General features: G+C 49.1%; 1 protein-coding gene across 1 annotated transcript in view; it reads right to left on the bottom strand.

Moving 5' to 3' along the window:
• Positions 1 to 21,331, bottom strand: part of NFU1 (NFU1 iron-sulfur cluster scaffold) — a 51,974-nt gene that overhangs the window by 13,502 nt on the left and 17,141 nt on the right. Inside the window, exons 3-6 of the mRNA XM_075342911.1 lie at positions 16,732 to 16,867; positions 12,352 to 12,418; positions 12,139 to 12,253; positions 9,929 to 9,992 (exon numbers count right to left, since the gene is read on the bottom strand). Of these exons, the coding sequence (XP_075199026.1) occupies positions 9,929 to 9,992; positions 12,139 to 12,253; positions 12,352 to 12,418; positions 16,732 to 16,867 (382 nt within the window). The remainder of the gene's footprint in view (positions 1 to 9,928; positions 9,993 to 12,138; positions 12,254 to 12,351; positions 12,419 to 16,731; positions 16,868 to 21,331) is intronic.

Genomic DNA, 21,331 nt, shown 5'->3' with positions numbered 1-21,331 from the left:
TTTGGGGTAAAAACCGTGACCTTGTTCCTGAAGAGGAACGGGGGTCATCACTCTTTCTGCCTATAGAGTGCACCCTGTTTGCAGAAGAGCAGCGGCTCGGCCGGGAGGTGGAGAAGTTCTGAAGAATCGAGTTGGAGGACGAGAAGTGAGCTCTATCCTGTACCCGTGAGACAGAATGTCTCACACCCAACGGTCATTGACCTATGGCAGCTAAATATCGCCAAGGCGGGTGAGCCTGCTACCGACCGAGGATGCGGAGAGAGGAGGCCGCAAGTCATGAGGAAGCCGCCTTGGAAGCGGGTTTTCAGACTGTCTCTTTTTTGGGCGTGACTGAGCCCGCCAAGAATCTGAGCTCCTCTGATCCTTTTGAGTCCACATTGGACGAGGAAAAATGGGACCTGCCCGAGCCTCGAAAAGACCGAAACCACGACTGCCTCCTGCTCTGTTGGGGTTTGTTGTGTCCGGGCTGAGGAAAGGATGAATCCTTACCCCTGGACTGTTTAATGGTTACATCCAAACGCTCACCAAACAGTCGGTCAGCAGAAAAAGGCAACTGGTTAAGCAACCTTTTTTGGAAGCAGAATCTGCCTTCCATTCACTTAACGAGCAGACCAGGCTCTGCTTAAAAACACGGAGCAGCGGAGGCTACTGCCGTACGGTTCGCAGAGTCTAGGGCAACCTGAATCGCGTAAGAAACAAATGCAGACATTTGAGAGGTTAAGGATGCCACCTGCGGCACAGATGTACGTGTAACCGTGTCAATCTGTGTAAGACAAGCTGAAATAGCTTGGAGTGCCCCAAGGGTGAGAATGCTGGAGCCAACGGTGCGCCGACAGTCTCATAGATGGATTTAGACCAGAGATCCATCTGTCTGTCAGTGGCATCTTTAAGTGCAGCTCCATCTCCCACTGCAACTATGGATCTAGCTACAAGCCTGGAGATTGGAGGATGCCGCTTGGGACACTGGGTCCAGTCCTTGACCACGTCAGGGGGCAGGGATAACGTGTATCCTAAGCCGTTTGGAGAAGCGCATATCTGGATAAGTGTGGTGTTCCTGGACTGCCTCTCTGAAGGCAGAGTGGTCCAGAAAAATACGTGAAGCTGACTCCTCCACTGGAGGAGCTGGGTGAGAAATAACCAACATTCTATTGATGGACGCTATAAGATTATTCACTATGGCGTCACCATTAGGTGTATCCAGATTGAGAGCGGTCTCAGGATCAGAATCCTGGGCCGCTACTTCCGCCTCATTACACAGAGAGTCCTTCTGCTAGGACCCTGATGAAACCGAGGGCCGCTCATAGTGAGCCCGCTTAGGCTGTCTGGGACTGACGTCTGTGCAGAGCCATGACTCTGGGATGCGTGTGACATTCCCGGAGCTGTTAGTTGTTCACACTGAGGGGGGCCATGGATCAATGATTCAACAGTGCCCATGTTGTGAGAGACATGTCCGGACTGCTAGGCTTCTAGTATCATAGCCATAGTCTCAGAAAATCTGTCAGTAAATACTGCAGACACCGTCCTCATCCTCTGGCCATTAGCAGAGACTCCGGCTGAGTTGGATATAATGGGGGTCTATGTAACCTGCCGGCCGTATAGCCGTACATGCTGTACCGGCTGCATAGAAAAACATGTGGTTCTGCACCTTTGTTTTACACAGAGAATATGCTGATAACTCCTCCGCACAATCCAGGAGGGTATATACAACGTGCGACCAAACAGTGCAATGTATATAGTACAAGCATATCTATAAGTGCACTTCTGCACTAGTGGGGTTAGCACCACAGGTGCTGCTTAACGCCTGTTGCAGCGATTGTGTGACTAACAGAATGCCAGGGTCTTCCACACTTGTCTCTGTATCGTACAGAAACTGACACTAATGGCTGCCGGCGTCCTTGTAGAGAAGGAAGCCGTGGGCGTGCCTGAGAAAGTGCGGGAATCCGGTTTCACAGTGCACACAGTGAGAGGGGTGGAGTATGCAAAACATACTCCAGCTCTCAGCGCTGCTGTGCTATGCAGCGTCACGCCCCTACCCTGACTGTCAGGCCTGTGGGCGGTAACGAAGGGAGACTAGGCCCAGAAGCCGGGGACTCGAGTTAATAAGCGCGGCCGGCATATCAGTGCTGGCCGGCGCGGAAGTCCCCGGCGCACCACAAATCCCAGCGGCGCCTTAAATAACAATGGCAGCGGCGGTTAGCGCAGTAGTCACCCAATACACTAACACACCCAGCAACGCTGTGGTGTGCGATGGCACTAGTGCGGACAGCGCCGCTGTCCCTGGCGCACTAACACACCCAGCAGTGCTGCCGTGTGTCTGCGCGGTCCCCACAGGGACACAGAGTACCTCCATGTAGCAGGGCCATGTCCCTGAAGATACTCCGCTCCATGTCCAGCAGATACCAGGGGCTGTGGATGGAGCACGGTCTCAGTGCCTGGAGACCGATAGAATCCCACTTCACCCAGAGCCCTGTAAAAAGGGATGGGGAAGGAAGCAGCATGTGGGCTCCAGCCTCCGTACCCGCAATGGGTACCTCAACCTTAACAAACACCTCCGACATGAAGTGGGGTGAGAAGGGAGCATGCTGGGAGCCCTGTATGGGCCCTCTTTTCTTCCATCCGACATAGTCAGCAGCTGCTGCTGACTAAACAGTGGAGCTATGCGTGGATGTGTTGCCTCCTTCGCACAAAGCACAAAACTGGTGAGCCAGTGATCCCACTGGGGGTGTATAGCCAGAAGGGGAGGGGCCTTACACTTTTAAGTGTAATACTTTGTGTGGCCTCCGGAGGCAATAGCTATACACCCAATTGTCTGGGTCTCCCAATTAGGAGCGAAAAAGAAAAGACAAAAACAGGGAAAGAGACAGGAAAAGACAGACAGACAAGAAAAGAGAGAGAGACGGGGAAAGAGACAGACCTAGAATGAGACAGACTGGGAACAAGACAGCCGGGGAAACAGACTGACAGACACAGAGAGAGAGACAGAAAGACAGACCGAGATAGAGAGAGAGACAGACACAGAGAGAGAGACAGACACAGAGAGACACACACAGTTACTATACCAGGTACCACCCAGGTACTAGAGCTAATATGTTTGTGTGTATATATATATATTATATATATATATATATATATATATATACACACATACATACACACACACACACTTTTTTGTGCATTTAGACAAGTAGATAATCTGTGAGTGTAGGAGTGCTTGTTCCCTATTATCCTCTTTACAAGCATGTACCGGACAAGCAAATAAGACGTTTCTTCATTGGGTCTTTGGATCATTTATGCTGGCGAATAAAAAAAAAAAAAAAAAAAGTTATTGGTAGCACACCACCCCTCGTACAGAGGACATGTGATGCCAATAACATAATTCTGCCCAGTAGTGTTTCCAAAACTCAAGTCCTCACTGCCCCCTCCCTAAAAGATCATGCTTTCAGGATTTCTATAGTATTGCACAGGAGAGAGAGCCTGTGGCAATGTCTGATGCCTAATAATTCCCTCATCTGTGTAATATTAAGGAAATCCTGACTGTATGATCTGTTGGGGGCTGTGGAGACTGGAGTTTGGGAAATGCTGCTGTACGGGGACTGAATGATGATATTAGCACCGAACTACATACATAGTCAATCAGTGCTCGCTTAGTGGCCTGATATCTGCCTGTGTACGCACACCATAGGATTTTTTTCTCCACGGACACACTAGTATGCCTATTGTCCATTGTAGATTCAGTAAAGGCCCCGTCACACACAACGAGATCGCTAACAAGATCGCTAACGACATTGTTGCTGCGTCACCGTTTTCGCAGCAGCGATCTCGTTATGTGTGACACCTACCAGCGATCAGGCCTCTGCTGTGAGATTGCTAGTCGTTGCTGAATGGTCCGGACCATTTTCTTCAAAGGCGATGTCCTGCTGGGCAGGACGCATCACTGTGTTTGACGCCTACCAACGACCTCCTAACACAGTCCCAACGCCCGCCGAGATCCTTATACAGGTCGCTGATCGTTACTGCGTCGTTGGTAAGATCTGACTGTGTGACATCTCACCAGTGACTTACCAGTGATCCTCATCAGGTCACATCGTTTTCGGGATCGCTGGTAAGTCGTTAAATGTGACAGGGGCTTAAGGCTATGTTCACTGAGACTTCCATTCATAAGAGAATCCAGACTCACCATAACTGAGCCCAATGCTCCTAATGGATGCTATAGATTTATTGGAGGTAGGCCAATGGTTAGGACCCACACCAATATTGAAAATTGGCTCCCTCTTCTTTATCCGCAGAGCCACTGTTATTAAAAAGGTCACTTTTATAAAGGGTTTGCATGCATCAACAGAGTGAGTGAATAGTAAAAGATATAAATAAAAATGTATATAAAAAAACAAAACAAAACCCTTTGTAATACATTTGCTACTTTCTCCACTTATGAGCCACTTCTTGCCCTGCTTCCAGAGCTCGGGGGGGGGGGGGGGGGAACTCCTCAAGTCAAGTATAATTGTAAGGTGTGGTGTGTGTCTTCTTTTTGTCTAAAGAAAAGGAACAGAGAGGAGGCGTGATAGACAAAAAGATATGCGCAGATGGAGCAGCAGCTTCCAGGAAATGTATTTCACTTTGGTGGTGGATTACAGCCACATAGCTCAGTAATGCTGCATGAGGTCTTCCTTGTTACTTTCTTTGTGCTACAAATGAATGTCTGTGTGTGCTGTGTATGGAGACATCATGGTAGTTAATCTCCACCTACTAGCTCAGAGAGGAATGAAAATGAGTGATAGAGCCTATCGACGAGAAACTGATGAAAACACAGGATTCCAGTCGTATAATTACCAAAAAAAGTGTTATTCCTCAAGTACAAGATGGCCATATAATAACCTAAGGTGTTTGGAGCCATGTGCAGACTGTCCCAGTAGACAGAATTGGCTGAAAATTGGTATGTATGCTATTCAAGGCATGGGGAAGCTGAAGGAATCCTTAAAAAAAACAAACAAAAAAAACCAAACAAATTATACCAAAACAAAATTCCCCACCAGGTGAAAAAGTGGCGCTGTACCGGGAGAGCACCTTGCAACTCAGTCTGCAGGATGCCTGCCTCTTTGCTGGATCATGCGCGGTTAGTTCGGTTGTTATATGAGAATGCCAGGAATGCTACAGCTGCACTGAAAGCCTTTCGTCATTTGAAAGACCTTCACACACATAGTGGTCCAATGGCTGTCAATTCACTGAGACAGATGATGACACGTTTTGAGGTAACAGGGTTACTGACTGTTCAGCCAGGGAGCGGGTGACGACCGGTAAGCAGAGAGGTTGTGGAGGACATTGCCACTGCCGTCGTGGAACAGGGCACGAACAACCCTGCCGGGAACAGCAGTGCACGCGGTGTTTCCAGGCAATTGGGACTCCCGTACAGCACAGTGTGGAAGGTTCTCCGAAAGGTCCTGCAGGCATACCTGTACAAAATTAGTCATTATCAACAACTTCTTCCTCGTGACAATGATACCCGCATGACATTTGCATTCATGTTTCTGGCGAGAGTGGAAGTGGACGGCAATTGGCCATGGAGTGTTCTGTGGTGAGACGAAGCGCATTTTTACCTGAATGGAATGGTGAAAACACAAAACTGTCACATATGGGCTACCGAAAATCCACATGCGGTTGAGGAGGTTCCGCTGCATCCGCCAAAGGTAACCGTTTGGTGTGGCGTCACCTCATCATTCATCCTCGGATGGTTCTTTTACGAAGAAATGAGGCCAACTGCGGTTACTTCCTGTTCTATGACAGGAGCGGGATACCAGACAATGCTGGAAACAGTGGTCATTTCGCAACTCCAACAGCGGCAATGTCTTCAGACAACCACCTTCATGCATGATGGAGCACCGCCTCACATCGCAAATCATGTGAAGAACATTCTGCGTGCACATTTTCCCGATGAAAGGATTTTGAGCTGCTCCTTCTCTAACGCATGACCATCGCGTTCACCCGATCTCAATCCTTGTGATTTCTGGTTGTGGGGACACTTGAAAGAGCATGTTTATAGGGGAAATATTGACACCCTGGCTGACCTCAAAGACCGCATCATTTTGGAAGTGTGCAGCAACCCACCAGACATGTTACAAGTGTCGAGCATGTTTTGCATAGGATGAACGTGATCACCATGCATGATGGCGGCCATATTGAACAGTTATGCTAGTCTGTGAAACAATTGTGACATCTCCAATTATCAGCACACAGTTTTTGGGCCGCTCGCTCACTGTACAGCGCCACTTTTTCCCCCGGGGGGGGGGGGGGGGAGAGTATACCAATTCTCAGCCAATTCTCTACACTGGGTCAGTCTGCACATGGCTCCAAACACCTTAGGTTATTGTATGGCCACCTTGTACACACAAATGACAACCTTTTCTGAAAAGTCACCTAAAATGACATGTAAGCTTTAAAGTGAATCTGTCAGCAGGATTTCACCCACCAAAGTATTTATATGTAAATGTACTCTCTTGCATAAACAAGTACATTCTATCCCAATGTTAGGCTATGTGCGCACGTTGCATAATTACATGCAGTTACGCTGCGGTTTGTAGCGCAGCGTAACTGCATGCATCCTGCGTCCTCTGCATAATCTATGGAGATTGTGCAGGGGCCGTGCGCACGTGGCGTCTTAGAGCGCAGCGCTTCGGCTGCTGCCCGGGGAGCACGTTCTAAGAAGTGACATGTCACTTCTTCCGTGCGCTTTGCCGGCAGCCCCCGCTCTGTCTATGGCAGGAGCTGCAGTCAGAGTGCATGGAATCGGGGGTTTTTTTTCCACTACGGACATTTTCTGCAGCGATTTGAAGCGCACGTGTGCTCTTCAGATCGTTGCAGAAATTTCTGCAGTGACTGTACGTAACGTGCGCACATAGCCTTAAAGACAATGCTGCATTTGAATGAATATGTAAATGAGGCTGAAGTGCTTTGGGTTTGTGGAAGCTCTTCCCAAGCATGGGTTCACCATAGCTTTATCCACAGTCCAGTGCTGGTGGCTGACGGCTCCTTTCACCCAGCAAAAGTAATCAGCAATTTTCATCTCTCAATATAGTCCATGGTAGTTTATAGAAATAAAGATTAATTTACACAGACAGGCCGACGGCACGATACGGCTGCCGATTGGTAATCTTTTACCAAACAAACAAATGATTGGCGGCCAGTTTACCAGGTACAGGACATGGGGTAGTCAGAGTAGGCACCCGCCTATGCTACCATTTGCCTCCCCGATATGGGCACAGTTTGACAAAAGCCCCTAAAAATGGACATTGCTGAATGCCTGGTGCCGTCCTCTGGCCGCAAGGATTCAGCACATTGACAGCAGAGGTGCAGGCACACAAGTGAGTGGTGTCAGTGAGTTATTGCCACTGCTTACTGTGATCCCCGCTTGCACCCCTCTCCACACTCAATTGTTTTTGTGTCCTTAAGACGAAAAACTAGATTTTTGGTGCTCACCATAAAATCTGTTTCTTGTAAGTCTTCATTGGGGAACATAAAACCTTGGATGGTTAATATAAGCCACGGCCATGGCTTTGTCTGACTGAATCTTGATTAGCAAACCTTGAAATAGATACTGCCAATGGAGAAGAGCCCGACGGACCATCCAGGTTCACAGTCCCAGGGATTTCCTACAGGTGGATGGGGGTCACCTCCTCCTCTTTCACGAGGCATGCTTGGGGCAGTCAGCGATCTTTGGGTCAAAAGTAGTCACTTCAGGTTACTGTCACGCATGCGACTTGCTGGGTTTTCCTAGTACCTGGTAAACCCCTAAAGGATGTTACCACACTCCGGGAACACAGGGGTCACGATACAACAGAGGTCCCAGCCACTAGGGAGAGGGGTGAGGGGGCACCTCCTGAACTCAAATCAAGCTGACTCCTGTCCGCTATTAAAGAAAATGAATATTCACTGCTCCCCATGCCAATAATCCCAGGTGTGGGGAGCAGTAAATATTCATTTTCTTTAGTAGCGGACACACTGAATGCCCCAACTTCCAGCTTACTGCAGCGACTGGGTCAATTACTTGTGTCTGCTATTTAAGAAAATGAATAATATTCTCATTGCTCCCCGTGCCCGGGATTATGGGCATGGGGAGCAGTGAATATTAATTTTGGATTACCTGGTAGCGGACATCTGCAAAGCTCCTGAGGGCACATGGCAGTGAACTAATGTGCTGAATGTCGCACACATGCCAAAGTCAGTTGCCGGCACCAGAAGAGGACGCCGCACACTTGGAGAGCGGATGGAAGAGGAAGAGAAACATTTAAAACATGTTTTATGCGTGCGACATAGCAGGAGGCATATATACCAGGAAGGGCCCATGATTCAGCATAAATACACTAGAATGGGGATCATATATATACCTGGAAGGGGCCCAAAATGGAGAACATTAGTACAGAATTGGGGGACACTACCCACATACCGTATTTTTCAGACTATAAGACGCACCCTGGTTTTAGAGGAGGAAAATAGGAAAATAAAATTTTAAGCAAAAAATGTGGTCATGACACACTGATATGGGGCGAGGATCTGCTGCTGACACTGTTATGGGGGTAATGTCCCCAAATTCTCTACTAAGGTGCCGCATCCTGGTAATGATCCTCCCTGCCTGGTATATACAGTATATGTCCCTCATCCTGCTATATACCGTAATCCTGCCATATGTCCGCATCCTGCTATATACTGGCATGTGGCCGCATCCTGCTATATACTGGCATGTGGCCGCATCCTGCTATATAACCCATCATGGCATATGCCCCCATCCGGCTCATAATATGCCCCCATCCGGCTCATAATATGCCCCCATCCGGCTCATAATATGCCCCCATCCGGCTCAAAATATGCCCCCATCCGGCTCATAATATGCCCCCATCCGGCTCATAATATGCCCCCATCCGGCTCATAATATGCCCCCATCCGGCTCATAATATGCCACCATCCGGCTCATAATATGCCACCATCCGGCTCATAATATGCCCTCATCCTGGTGTATGGCCGCATCCTGTGGCACATAAAAAAAAATAAACGTTCATACTCACCTCACTTTACCTCACTCCCTGCAGCATCGCTCGTCCTCCCGTCTGTGTCAGCGGCAGCGCTGATTGGAGCCGTCCCCATTACCCTGCTGGATCGCGATCATCTCCTGTGTCTGTGCCAGTGTCCCGGCGGCTGCGTGTGGACACGTGCGCACAGCGATGACGTCATCACTGTGCGCGCCGCTAGTCTCCACTCAGCCGCCGGCACAAACACAGGAGATGATCGCGATCCAGCAGGGTAATGGGGCGGCTCCAATCAGCGGCGCTGCCGCTGACAGAGACGGGAGGACGAGCGATGCTGCAGGGGAACGGTGAGTACTGTACACTGATTCACTGCTCCCCGCGCTGAGGATGATGCACGGGGTGCAGTGAATACAGCCGCACATGATCACTCCAGGCCGTAATTGCCAGGGGTGATCATGCGAGCCGGCTGTTTATCCCCCGTCCATCATCCCGCCCACCTGTCAGTGCCTGCTTCAGCGCTGAAGGATGATGGGCGGGGGATGGGCATGCATATTAAATGAGCGGGTCCACGTGGTCACGGCAGGCTGCTACAGCCTGCTCGTCCCCCCGATGACCCGCTCCACCGCAGCACCCACATTCCCCGCAGCCACATTGAGACCATAAGACGCACCCCCCACTTTCCCCCAACATTTGGGGGAAAAAAAGTGCGTCTTATGGTCTGAAAAATACGGTAAGTGTTTCAGCAAAAAAGCCGTCCATAAAAGTGCATTATGACAACATTTTTTGCTTACATTTTTTCACATTTTCAGCCTCTAAAACCTAGGTGGATCTTATGGTAGGGTGCGTCTTGTAGTCCCCCAAAAATATGGTGCTTCTACAATAGACTAAACCAATATAAAAGCCATTGTTCAAGTTACCTGATTCTGGTATCTAGAAGTTCTTTGATCATCGACACAACCTCGTCGTCATCTTCGGAAGTTGCTTTGGCAGAAATATAATAAAAGTTAAAGTTAATCAAGGATTCTTGGCATTCTTTACTAACTGCTCGTACAAGGAAATAAATGACAGCACGGAGCTGGGCTTGTGAGTTATTCTGCAGGTGACCTGCCTCTCATTTTGTGCACGTTTACACTGCACAATTGAGGTCATTCAACGACCTCCTTCAAGCCCCATGCAAGCCAGTATATATTATATATATATATATATATATATATATATTGGTGTTCCCTATATTTTTTTGAGCAGTATATTAATATATATATATATATTATATATACAAACACACTTCTGCCATGTTTTTTGGGGGGAATTCTGTTCACAGTGTACATTTTGTGGTAAAGAAAACGACTTCACAATATTAGAGCAATTACAGCAGTACCAAAGATGTCCATTTAGCAAGCGGTCAGTGTTAAATGCCGCAGTCAGTTTCGCAGCGGGAACTAACAGACCAACAGGGATCTCTGCCCGCAATTGTTAGCGGCAGGTCCTGGCTGTAAGGGGCACTTTGCACACTACGGCATCGCAAGCCGATGCTTGCGATGTCGAGCGCGATAGTCCCCGCCCCCGTCGCACATGCGATATCATGGTGATAGCTGCCGTAGTGAACATTATCGCTATGCCAGCTTCACATGCACTCACCTGCCCTCTGACGTCGCTCTGGCCGGCGACCCGCCTCCTTATTAAGGGGGCGGGTTGTGCGGCGTCATAGCGACGTCACACAGCAGACGGCCAATAGAAGCGGAGGGGCGGAGATGAGCGGGACGTAAACATCCCGCCCACCTCCTTCCGCATAGCTGGCGTGAGCCGCAGGACGCAGGTAGATGTTCCTCGCTCCTGTGGCTTCACACACAGCGATGTGTGCTGCCGCAGGAGCGAGGAACAACATCGTAACATCGGTCATTCCCAATTCATGGAAATGTTGGACCCTACACCGATGATACGATTACGACGATTTTGCGCTCGTTAATCGTATCAAAAAGGCTTTACACACTATGATATCAACTGCGACGCCGGATGTGCTTCACTTTCGATTTGACCCCACCGACATCGCACCTGCAATGTTGTAGTGTGCAAAGTGCCCCTAATACACAGCGATTACCTGCAGAGTATGGGGAGAGCTCCCCTATGAGCCTGATCCATACACCCGCTTCCAACGTGCACTGTTCCATACGGCTTGATTTCATGAAGATGTTAAAAAGGGAACCAGTTACCAAATTTTCACTTCTATAAAATAAGTGCAACAGCTTTAAATCCTCTTACACAGCCACAATCCAGCAACATGGGTAGAAGCCCCCAGCTCCCCCACAGAACAGAGAAAATAAGGTGCATAATACTCACATGCCATATGCTAATCACCGCAGTCGGGAGCACCACTGTCTGTGCCGGGTGCCCCTATTCTCCCCCCAATAGTTGGCCTTCTTGCTTTGATCTCCTACATCATCCACCCTGCTACAAATCTCAAGCCTGTGGAGTTGAAGCACAGATCTGTGCAGGAACGCTTCACCATGCTGAAGGCTGAGCAAAGTCCTGTAATACAGACGAGCCAGCTTCACAGCTCTGTGTTACAACTGTCAGGCTATGCAGCATACACCAGCACTGCCCAGGCTAGGAGCCCCTTCTCTCCCCACAATAGTTGGACTTCCTGCTTTGATCTCCTACATCGTCCACCCAGTGCTACAAATCTCAAGCCTGTGGAGTTGAAGCACAGATCTGCGCAGGAACGCTCAACCCTACTGAAAACAGAGCAAAGTCCTGGAATACAGCCAGCTTCACAGCTCTGTGTTTCACCTGTCAGGCTATGCGGCATACTTCGGCACTACCCATCGGACTGCGCCGTGGTGATTGGCTCATAGAGTGGAAGCATGATATAAGGTGGGGGAGCTGGGGGCTTATACAAATGGTGCTCGATTGCTGTGCAAGAGGGCTTAAAGATTATAATATTAGATTATATGGGGAAAACCTGGTGACAGGTTCCCTTTTAAGCCTAACGTCTTCGTCTTGTCATTTGCCTAGCACAATATGGCCAAAAGGGGCTGATATGCAAAAAAAATGAGGCATTGTGCAAATACATAATATTAAATTCATGCTATTACATTTTAACTTCTAATGGATGAATAACCGCCCCTACCCGTCTCACTACGAGGAGCGTCCTCTGTTATTACAGGTAGGCCTGAAGAAAAGAAGTCCATGATGGTGGCGTAGACATCAGGCTTGATCAAGTTCCAGTCTAGCTCTTCACTTTCCTAGTAATGAGGCCATTGTTATTACGGAGATCATTGCATACGTCCCTTGTGCCCCCCACCCGCTGCCCCGTCCCCCCCATACTTATCATTGATGTTACCTTTGTAACTGTAATAAAATCAGGCCCGAGGAAAACACTTTTAACTCCTTCAACTCTAAAGAGATGCCTGCAAATAATAAACAATACACATTACAATATAAAACACTGGTAATGCCTAATAAAATAGTTCTAGTTACATGTGACTACTCATTTATGGTGGTCTGAGCTTTGTTCTTCTGATACAGACCTCCAAATCCCCTGCATAGACTTAAAGGGAATCTGTCACCAAGTTGCTGCTACCTGACCTGAGAGCAGTATAAGAATGTGGGAGAGAGGTCACTGACTGAGCTGCAGTTACAATAAAATCATTGTTTTCTCTGTTGTCCGAATGCTGAACTATATATAACCTCACCCACGTCACTGATAGGCAGCTTTCTGTGTACACTGTGCATAGGCAGAAAGCTGCAAATCAGTCGTGCGGGCATAGTTGGACCCCCTGGCAGCAGATTCACTAGCTCTGGCTAATGATAAAATCAATGTTTTATCGACAGGAGATTATCAAAACAACAGCAAGCAGCCCAGTAATTGGCATTGCTAGAATCAGGATCTGCTGCTACATAATGCTGCTTTTAGACTAGGTGGCAAAAACCTGCTGACAGATTCCCTTTAAAGAGTTCCTGTCATTTCAGAATAAGCTATCCTGTGTGCATATGAGGAATAACACTATTTCTGGTGATTGAATATCTTGTATTCTGCACGTTTCACTAGTTTCCCCCTCTCTGGACTCTAATTTTCATATGTGCACAACCTAGTTGGGGAAAACCAGCTGTTGTGATCGCTCCTATACACAGAGGGATTCTTTCTCTATGTATCACATGTCCAGAAGCAGGAGCAGCATGAATGAGATTATATACAGCAGCATGGAATATAATCTACAGCAGCACTGAGCTGGGTGACTGTGAATCCAACTCTGTACTAAGCTGGAGCTGCAGCACCAGTCTGCGAGTCTCACTCCACACTCATGCTCCGTCTTCTGATAGGAGCTGCGGCCTGCATATCCGCCTCCCATTCAAATCAATAGGATGCAGATGTGCAGTACAAGGCAGCCATCAGAAGACGAGGCACCTCGGGAACTGAGTATTTCTAGCTGCCTGCTGCCACCACCGGCACTGACAACAGCTGATCGGCGGGGGCGCTGAGTGTCGGACCCCAGCCAATCAGACATTGATGAATTATCTTAAAGGGAACCTGTCAGGTCAAAAAAGCGTTCTGACCTCCAAGCAGCAGCCTGTGTGAGCTGCTCACCCCTTCCTACCCATCCCTGTGTTGTTATATTGTGTAATATGAAAGTAATAAAATACGTTTTATTACTTTAATATGTCCTATGTAAATAAAAAAAAAAAAGGAGAAAATGCGAGTATAATTGCAAATACAAGAACTTTATTAATAGAGATCACACACAAAAAGACAGCAGACAGCACAAAATAATACTTAAAATACTACCGAAATATCAATACATCAAGGGGGGTACACAGTGTAGAATCTATTAGTGATACCAAAGTTTCCTATCAATCTCAAATAGCCGTGGGAGAGATGGTTTTATTCCGAATAAGACAGGTAAATATGGTGTAATATAGGAAACATAATGACAGGACTCAGACTCCATTGCATGGTTCAATAAGGTTGCTGTCATCAGCCATGCAAGACAAGGGGGAGTATGACCCAAGTCATAGGTAAACACAGAATGGATATGGGAATGCAATGCAAATCGGGACCCTGGTATATTACGCAGGTGTAAGTGTTAGCCTACCCTAACCCAAGGTGTACCACATATAACAGGGGAAACCTAGATAGGTCACAATATTATTATAATAAATAAGGTGCAAGTGCACATAACCATACTGGCATCACAGATAAAGTGGTACACTGTAAGGGGTACTTTGCACACTACGACATCGCAGGTGCGATGTCGGTGGGGTCATGTCGAAAGTGTCGCACATCCTGCATCACAATCGATATCGTACTGTGTAAATCCTAGGTGATACGATTAACGAGCGCAAAAGCGTCGTAATGGTATCATCGGTGTAGCGTCGGAGAATTCCATAATTACGCTGACGCGACGGTATGATGTTGTTCCTCGCGCCAGCAGGCAGCACACATCGCTGTGTATGAAGCCGCAGGAGCGAGGAACATCTACCTGCGTCCCAGCTGCAATGCGGAAGGAAGGAGGTGGGCGGGATGTTTACATCCCGCTCATCTCCACCCCTCCGCTCCTATTGGCCGCCTGCCGTGTGACCCACCCCCTTAATAAGGAGGCGGTTCGCCGGCCAGAGCGTCGTCGCACGGCAGGTAAGTGCGTGTGAAGCTGCCGTAGCGATAATATTCACTACGGCAGCTATCACAAGATATCGCAGCTGCGACGGGGACTATCGCGCTTGGCATCGCAGCATCGGCTTGCGATGTCGCAGCGTGCAAAGTACCCCTAAGGGGTTAAGAAGCATTTCCTAAAACTAGAGTAGTTAAGGTAGTAAAACAGGATAACCCGAACCATAGAAACACCTATGTACACATACCCAAAGAATAGGGATCACCACCACAGGTATACTTGCATTTTCTCCTTTTTTTGATTGAATTTGAGTAGTGCAGACACGTTGTCAGTATATATATGCTGGCAGCGTGTCCACCTGATAGGATAAGTACAATTCCTAATTAACGAGCTATGTAAATAGCATATGTCTCTAGCCCCATGGGCGTCTCATCTCCCTGTGGGCGTGATACTATGGATTTACATCAGCGACGTGACCGTCGCTACTTTAGAATCTCGCGTGCGCGCGCTTACCATTCTTGCCGCAGCCTCATCCTGGTGCTTGCTTCTCTGCTTCTGACGCACACTGCACATGGCCGAAACAGCAGGAGTCTTCTGAGCATGCTCAGTGCGCGTCAGAAGCAAGCACCAGGATGAGGCGGTGAGAATGGTAAGCGCGCACGCGAGATTCTAAAGTAGCAACGGTCACGTCGCTGATGTAAATCCATGGAATCACGCCCTCAGGGGAGTGATACCATGGAAAGCATGTAGACGCCCACAGGGCGATGACACACCCAGGGGACTAGAGACCCTTCTCATTTACATAGGGACTATGAAAGTAATAAAAATGTTATTTTATTACTTTCATATTACACAATATAACAACCCAGGGATGGGTAGGAAGGGGTTAATAGCTCACACAGGCTGCTGCTTGTAGGTCAAAACGCTTTTTTGACCTGACAGGTTCCCTTTAAGGATAAGCCATCAATGTAAAAGCAGTGGACAAACCCTTTAAGTACAAGTCTGCAGAATGTGTCAACTTCAGTGGGATCGGCTATAAGAGAAGGATTCAGCCATTGGAAGTTCATTGGCCAATTCTTTTGTTTAGTGGGTATATAAGACACTGCCAGAAGAGGCTGGCAGCGGCTCTCTCATAGGGAACGTGGCAGCACTCGGCCAAGAGTTCTTGTGAATGGGGGAGTCAGGAGAGATCGCCGTCAGTCAGACAATTGTTCAGCAAACACAGCTACCTGATGTGTGCAAGGCTTATCCACTCCAGATGACGGAAACATTCACATTGGTGATATTCACACCCGTGACAGGCCACCGACACAAGAAAGCACCATTTATGCAAATGGATTTTCATATACTCACAAGATTCTTTTTCATGACTACAGTGTCCCACAGGGCATCACTCCTGGAAGACGTCAGGAACAGAGGGGAACATAAGTTGGGGGAGGGGGTTGGGAAGGAAAGGATTGAGTGAGCCTTTTCTGTCTATTAATTTCCTGAGATTGACGCTTTCAAATGGTATAAATTATACTCAGTGTTATGACACTTAGGCGAGAGCTACAAAGCAACTTGTGGCCACGCAACATAAGATCGCAATTCTGCGGCTATATCATTAATGAATGTGGCCACGGTGAGCCACAAATTCCTGCAGCACCACAATCTCCAGAATTGTAAATCTGTGGTGCGACCACATCCACCATCATCCGCTGTGTTGTCAGTGATGGCACATTGTGTTCCGGTTGCGGGGCAGTCACAATCCGACTGCCGATGTTCCCATGCTCCCTCTAGTGGTGGCTACAGGGAACCACCCTGTGATATTGTAATTATGCTGGGGATTCGGAGCGCTGTATCAGATAAACTGAGTTTGGGAAACTATAAAGAGATGGTCAGGACAAAACTTTAGACTTAAAAACAGCATGACAGCAAAAAAATAATAATAATAAAAAAAATATAAATGGAGATTTACATCAAAGAAAATCTGACACAACCGGCAACTTAATGAAGATGGGTTTTGCATTTTCTGTAACTCTCATGGGGTTTAATTGATAGATACAAAGATACACGTCTACCTTTTGCCTTTCCAAGTGTGCCCCATAGGCCGAGTTCTTCCTAATGTCCATTACCTGGCTAAAGGGGAGCAGAATGCAGCAGCGCGGTTTGGGAAATCCATGGTCCTCGCTTCCAAAACTGCTCTTCCTGGGATGAACTTGACGCTGTTGGGATTTGGCGTATCCTGTGTTTGGATGAACATACATCGTGCTACGGGAAGGAAGAGGAAATCTATGAACATGGCATTCAATGGTGGCTCACTACAACATGAACATCTGCGGTCAGTACTGCGAAAAATGGACAGAAACTAACCTGGGAATAGGAGGATATTGCTGACGACTGTCAGTCATGGGGGAATGTAAAGGGCTTGATCAACACAGGTTAGGTGGTTTCAATACATACTGTATATAAAACATTGTTTGGTGTGGTTTTTTTTTGTATTACAGGATAGAGATAGATATATATATATATATATATATATATATATACACACACACACACATACACATACATACACACACACCGTTTTTCCCCGAAAGAAGGGAATTTTGTTTACGTACCGTAAATTCCTTTTCTTCTAGCTCCTATTGGGAGACCCAGACAATTGGGTGTATAGCTACTGCCTCCGGAGGCCACACAAAGTATTACACTTTAAAAAGTGTAACCCCTCCCCTCTGCCTATACACCCTCCCGTGCATCACGGGCCCATCAGTTTTGGTGCCAAAGCAGGAAGGAGGAAACTTATAAATTGGTCTAAGGTAAATTCAATCCGAAGGATGTTCGGAGAACTGAAACCATGAACCAAAAGAACAATTCAACATGAACAACATGTGTACACAAAAGAACAAACAGCCCGAAGAGAACAGGGGCGGGTGCTGGGTCTCCCAATAGGAGCTAGAAGAAAAGGAATTTACGGTAAGTAAACAAAATTCCCTTCTTCTTTGTCGCTCCATTGGGAGACCCAGACAATTGGGACGTCCAAAAGCAGTCCCTGGGTGGGTAAAAGAATACCTCGCTAAAAAGAGCCGAAATAACGGCCCCCTCTTACAGGTGGGCAACCGCCGCCTGAAGGACTCGCCTACCTAGGCTGGCATCTGCCGAAGCATAGGCATGCACCTGATAGTGTTTCGTGAAAGTGTGCAGACTCGACCAGGTAGCCGCCTGACACACCTGCTGAGCCGTAGCCTGGTGCCGCAATGCCCAGGACGCACCCACGGCTCTGGTAGAATGGGCTTTCAGCCCTGAAGGAATCGGAAGCCCAGAAGAACGGTAGGCTTCAAAAATCGGTTCCTTGATCCACCGAGCCAAGGTTGACTTAGAAGCCTGCGACCCCTTACGCTGGCCAGCGACAAGGACAAAGAGCGCATCAGAGCGGCGCAGTGGCGCCGTGCGAGACACGTAGATCCGGAGTGCTCTCACTAGATCTAACAAATGCAAATCCTTTTCACATTGGTGAATTGGATGAGGGCAAAATGAAGGTAAGGAGATATCCTGATTGATATGAAAAGTGGACACCACCTTAGGGAGAAAATCCGGGACCGGACGCAGAACCACCTTATCCTGGTGAAATACCAGGAAAGGGCCTTTGCAAGACAGCGCTGCAAGCTCTGACACTCTACAGAGTGAAGTAACCGCCACAAGAAATGCCACCTTCTGCGAAAGACGCGATAGAGAGACATCCCGCAGCGGCTCAAAAGGTGGTTTTTGAAGAGCCCGTAGAACCATGTTGAGATCCCAGGGTTCCAGCGGACGCTTGTAAGGTGGGACTATGTGGCAAACTCCCTGCAGGAACGTGCGGACCTGCGGAAGCCTGGCTAGACGCTTTTGAAAAAACACGGAAAGCGCCGAGACTTGACCTTTGAGAGAGCCGAGAGACAAACCCTTGTCCAATCCCGATTGAAGGAAGGAAAGAAACCTGGGTAAGGCAAACGGCCAGGGGATGAACCCCCTCTCAGAGCACCAGGCTAAGAAGATCCTCCAAGTTCTGCGATAGATCTTGGCTGACGTTGGTTTCCTGGCCTGTCTCATAGTGGCAATGACATCTTGAGACAACCCTGAGGACGCTAAGAGCCAGGACTCAATGGCCACACAGTCAGGTTGAGGGCCGCAGAATTCAGATGGAAAAATGGCCCTTGAGATAGCAAGTCTGGTCGGTTTGGGAGCGCCCACGGTTGCCCCACCGTGAGATGCCACAGATCCGGGTACCACGACCGCCTCGGCCAATCTGGAGCGACGAGGATGGCGCGGCGGCAGTCGGACCTGATCTTGCGCAACACTCTGGGCAGCATTGCCAGAGGAGGGAATACATAAGGCAGTTGAAACTGCGACCAATCCTGAACTAAGGCGTCCGCCGCCAGAGCTCTTTGGTCCTGAGACCGTGCCATGAATGCCGGGACCTTGTTGTTGTGCCGAGACGCCATGAGATCGACGTCCGGCGTTCCCCAGCGGCAACAGATCTCTTGAAACACGTCCGGGTGGAGAGACCATTCCCCCGCGTCCATGCCCTGGCGACTGAGGAAGTCTGCTTCCCAGTTTTCTACGCCCGGAATGTGAACCGCGGAGATGGTGGAGGCTGTGGCCTCCGCCCACAGCAGAATCCGCCGGACTTCTTGGAAGGCTTGACGACTGCGAGTGCCGCCCTGGTGGTTGATGTACGCAACCGCCGTGGCGTTGTCCGACTGTATGCGGATCTGCCTGCCCTCGAGCCACCGATGGAACGCTTTTAGGGCTAGATACACTGCCCTTATCTCCAGAACATTGATCTGAAGGGAGGAATCTGTCGGAGTCCAGGTTCCCTGAGCCTTGTGGTGGAGAAAAAACGCTCCCCATCCTGACAGGCTCGCGTCCGTCGTGACCACAGCCCAGGATGGGGGCAGAAAGGATTTTCCTTTCGACAGAGAAGTGGGGAGAAGCCACCACTGAAGCGAGGTCTTGGCTTCCAGAGACAGAGAGACGTTCCTGTCTAAGGACGTCGGCCTCTTGTCCCATTTGCGGAGAATGTCCCATTGGAGAGGACGCAGATGAAATTGCGCAAATGGAACTGCCTCCATTGCTGCCACCATCTTCCCCAGGAAGTGCATGAGGCGCCTCAAGGGGTGCGACTGGGCTCGAAGAAGGGATTGCACCCCTGTCTGCAGCGACCGCTGTTTGTCCAGCGGCAGCTTGACCATGGCTGAGAGAGTATGAAACTCCATCTCGAGGTACGTCAGTGACTGGGTCAAAGACGATTTTGACTTTGGAAAATTGATGATCCACCCGAACCTCTGGAGAGTCTCCAGAGCAACGGTCAGACTGTGTTGACAAGCCACCCGTGAGGGTGCCTTGACCAGGAGATCGTCTAGGTAAGGGATCACCGAGTGGCCCTGAGAGTGTAGGATCGCTACGACGGATGCCATGACCTTGGTGAAGACCCGTGGGGCTGTCGCCAGGCCGAAAGGCAGTGCCACAAACTGAAGGTGTTCGTCCCCGATGGCGAAACGCAGGAAGCGTTGATGCTCTTGAGCGATCGGCACATGGAGATAGGCATCTTTGATGTCGATTGAAGCTAGGAAGTCTCCTTGGGACATCGAAGCGATGACAGATCGGAGGGATTCCATGCGAAACCGCCTGGTTGTCACATGTCTGTTGAGCAATTTGAGGTCCAAAACGGGATGGAATGAGCCGTCCTTCTTTGGCACCACGAACAGATTGGAGTAAAAACCGCGACCGCGTTCCTGAAGGGGAACGGGGATCACCACTCCTTCTGTTTTCAGAGTGTCCACCGCCTGAAAAAGCGCAACGGTCCGCTCGGGAGGCGGAGATGTTCTGAAAAAACGAGTCGGAGGACGAGAGCTGAACGCTATCCTGTAACCGTGAGACAGAATGTCTCTCACCCATCGGTCTTGGACATGTGGCCACCAGGCGTCGCAAAAGCGGGAGAGCCTGCCACCGACCGAGGATGCGGTTTGGGGCGGCCGCAAGTTATGAGGAGGCCGCCTTGGAGACGGTGCCTCCGGTGGTCTTTGGAGGACGTGACTTAGACCGCCATGCAGAAGAGTTCCTCTGGCTCTTCTGTGGCCTGTTGGACGAGGAGGGTTGGGATCTGGCTGAGGGCCGAAAGGACCGAAACCTCGCTTGAACTTTCCGTTGCTGAGGTCTGTTTGGTTTGGGTTGGGGTAAGGACGAGTCCTTTCCCTTGGATTGCTTAATAATTTCATCCAATCGCTCGCCAAACAGTCGGTCGCCAGAAAAGGGCAAACCGGTCAAGAACTTTTTGGAAGCAGAGTCTGCCTTCCATTCGCGTAGCCACATGGCTCTGCGGACTGCCACAGAATTGGCGGATGCTACCCCTGTACGGCTAGCCGAGTCCAGGACAGCATTCATGGCGTAGGATGCAAATACTGACGCCTGAGAAGTCAAAGATGTTACTTGTGGCGCAGCGGTACGGGTGACCGCATTAATCTCAGACAGACAAGCTGAGATAGCCTGGAGTGCCCACACAGCTGCAAAGGCTGGGGCAAAAGACGCGCCTATGGCTTCATAGATGGATTTCAGTAGGAGCGCTATCTGCCTGTCCGTGGCATCCTTGAGCGATGCATCGTCAGCCACTGCTACTACGGATCTAGCCGCCAGTCTAGAGACTGGGGGATCCACCTTGGGACACTGAGCCCAACCCTTAACCACGTCAGCGGGGAA

This window comes from Anomaloglossus baeobatrachus, chromosome 4, assembly GCF_048569485.1.
Source record: "Anomaloglossus baeobatrachus isolate aAnoBae1 chromosome 4, aAnoBae1.hap1, whole genome shotgun sequence".
Classification (NCBI taxonomy): domain Eukaryota; kingdom Metazoa; phylum Chordata; class Amphibia; order Anura; family Aromobatidae; genus Anomaloglossus; species Anomaloglossus baeobatrachus.
This window is presented reverse-complemented; position numbering and strand designations above follow the sequence as displayed.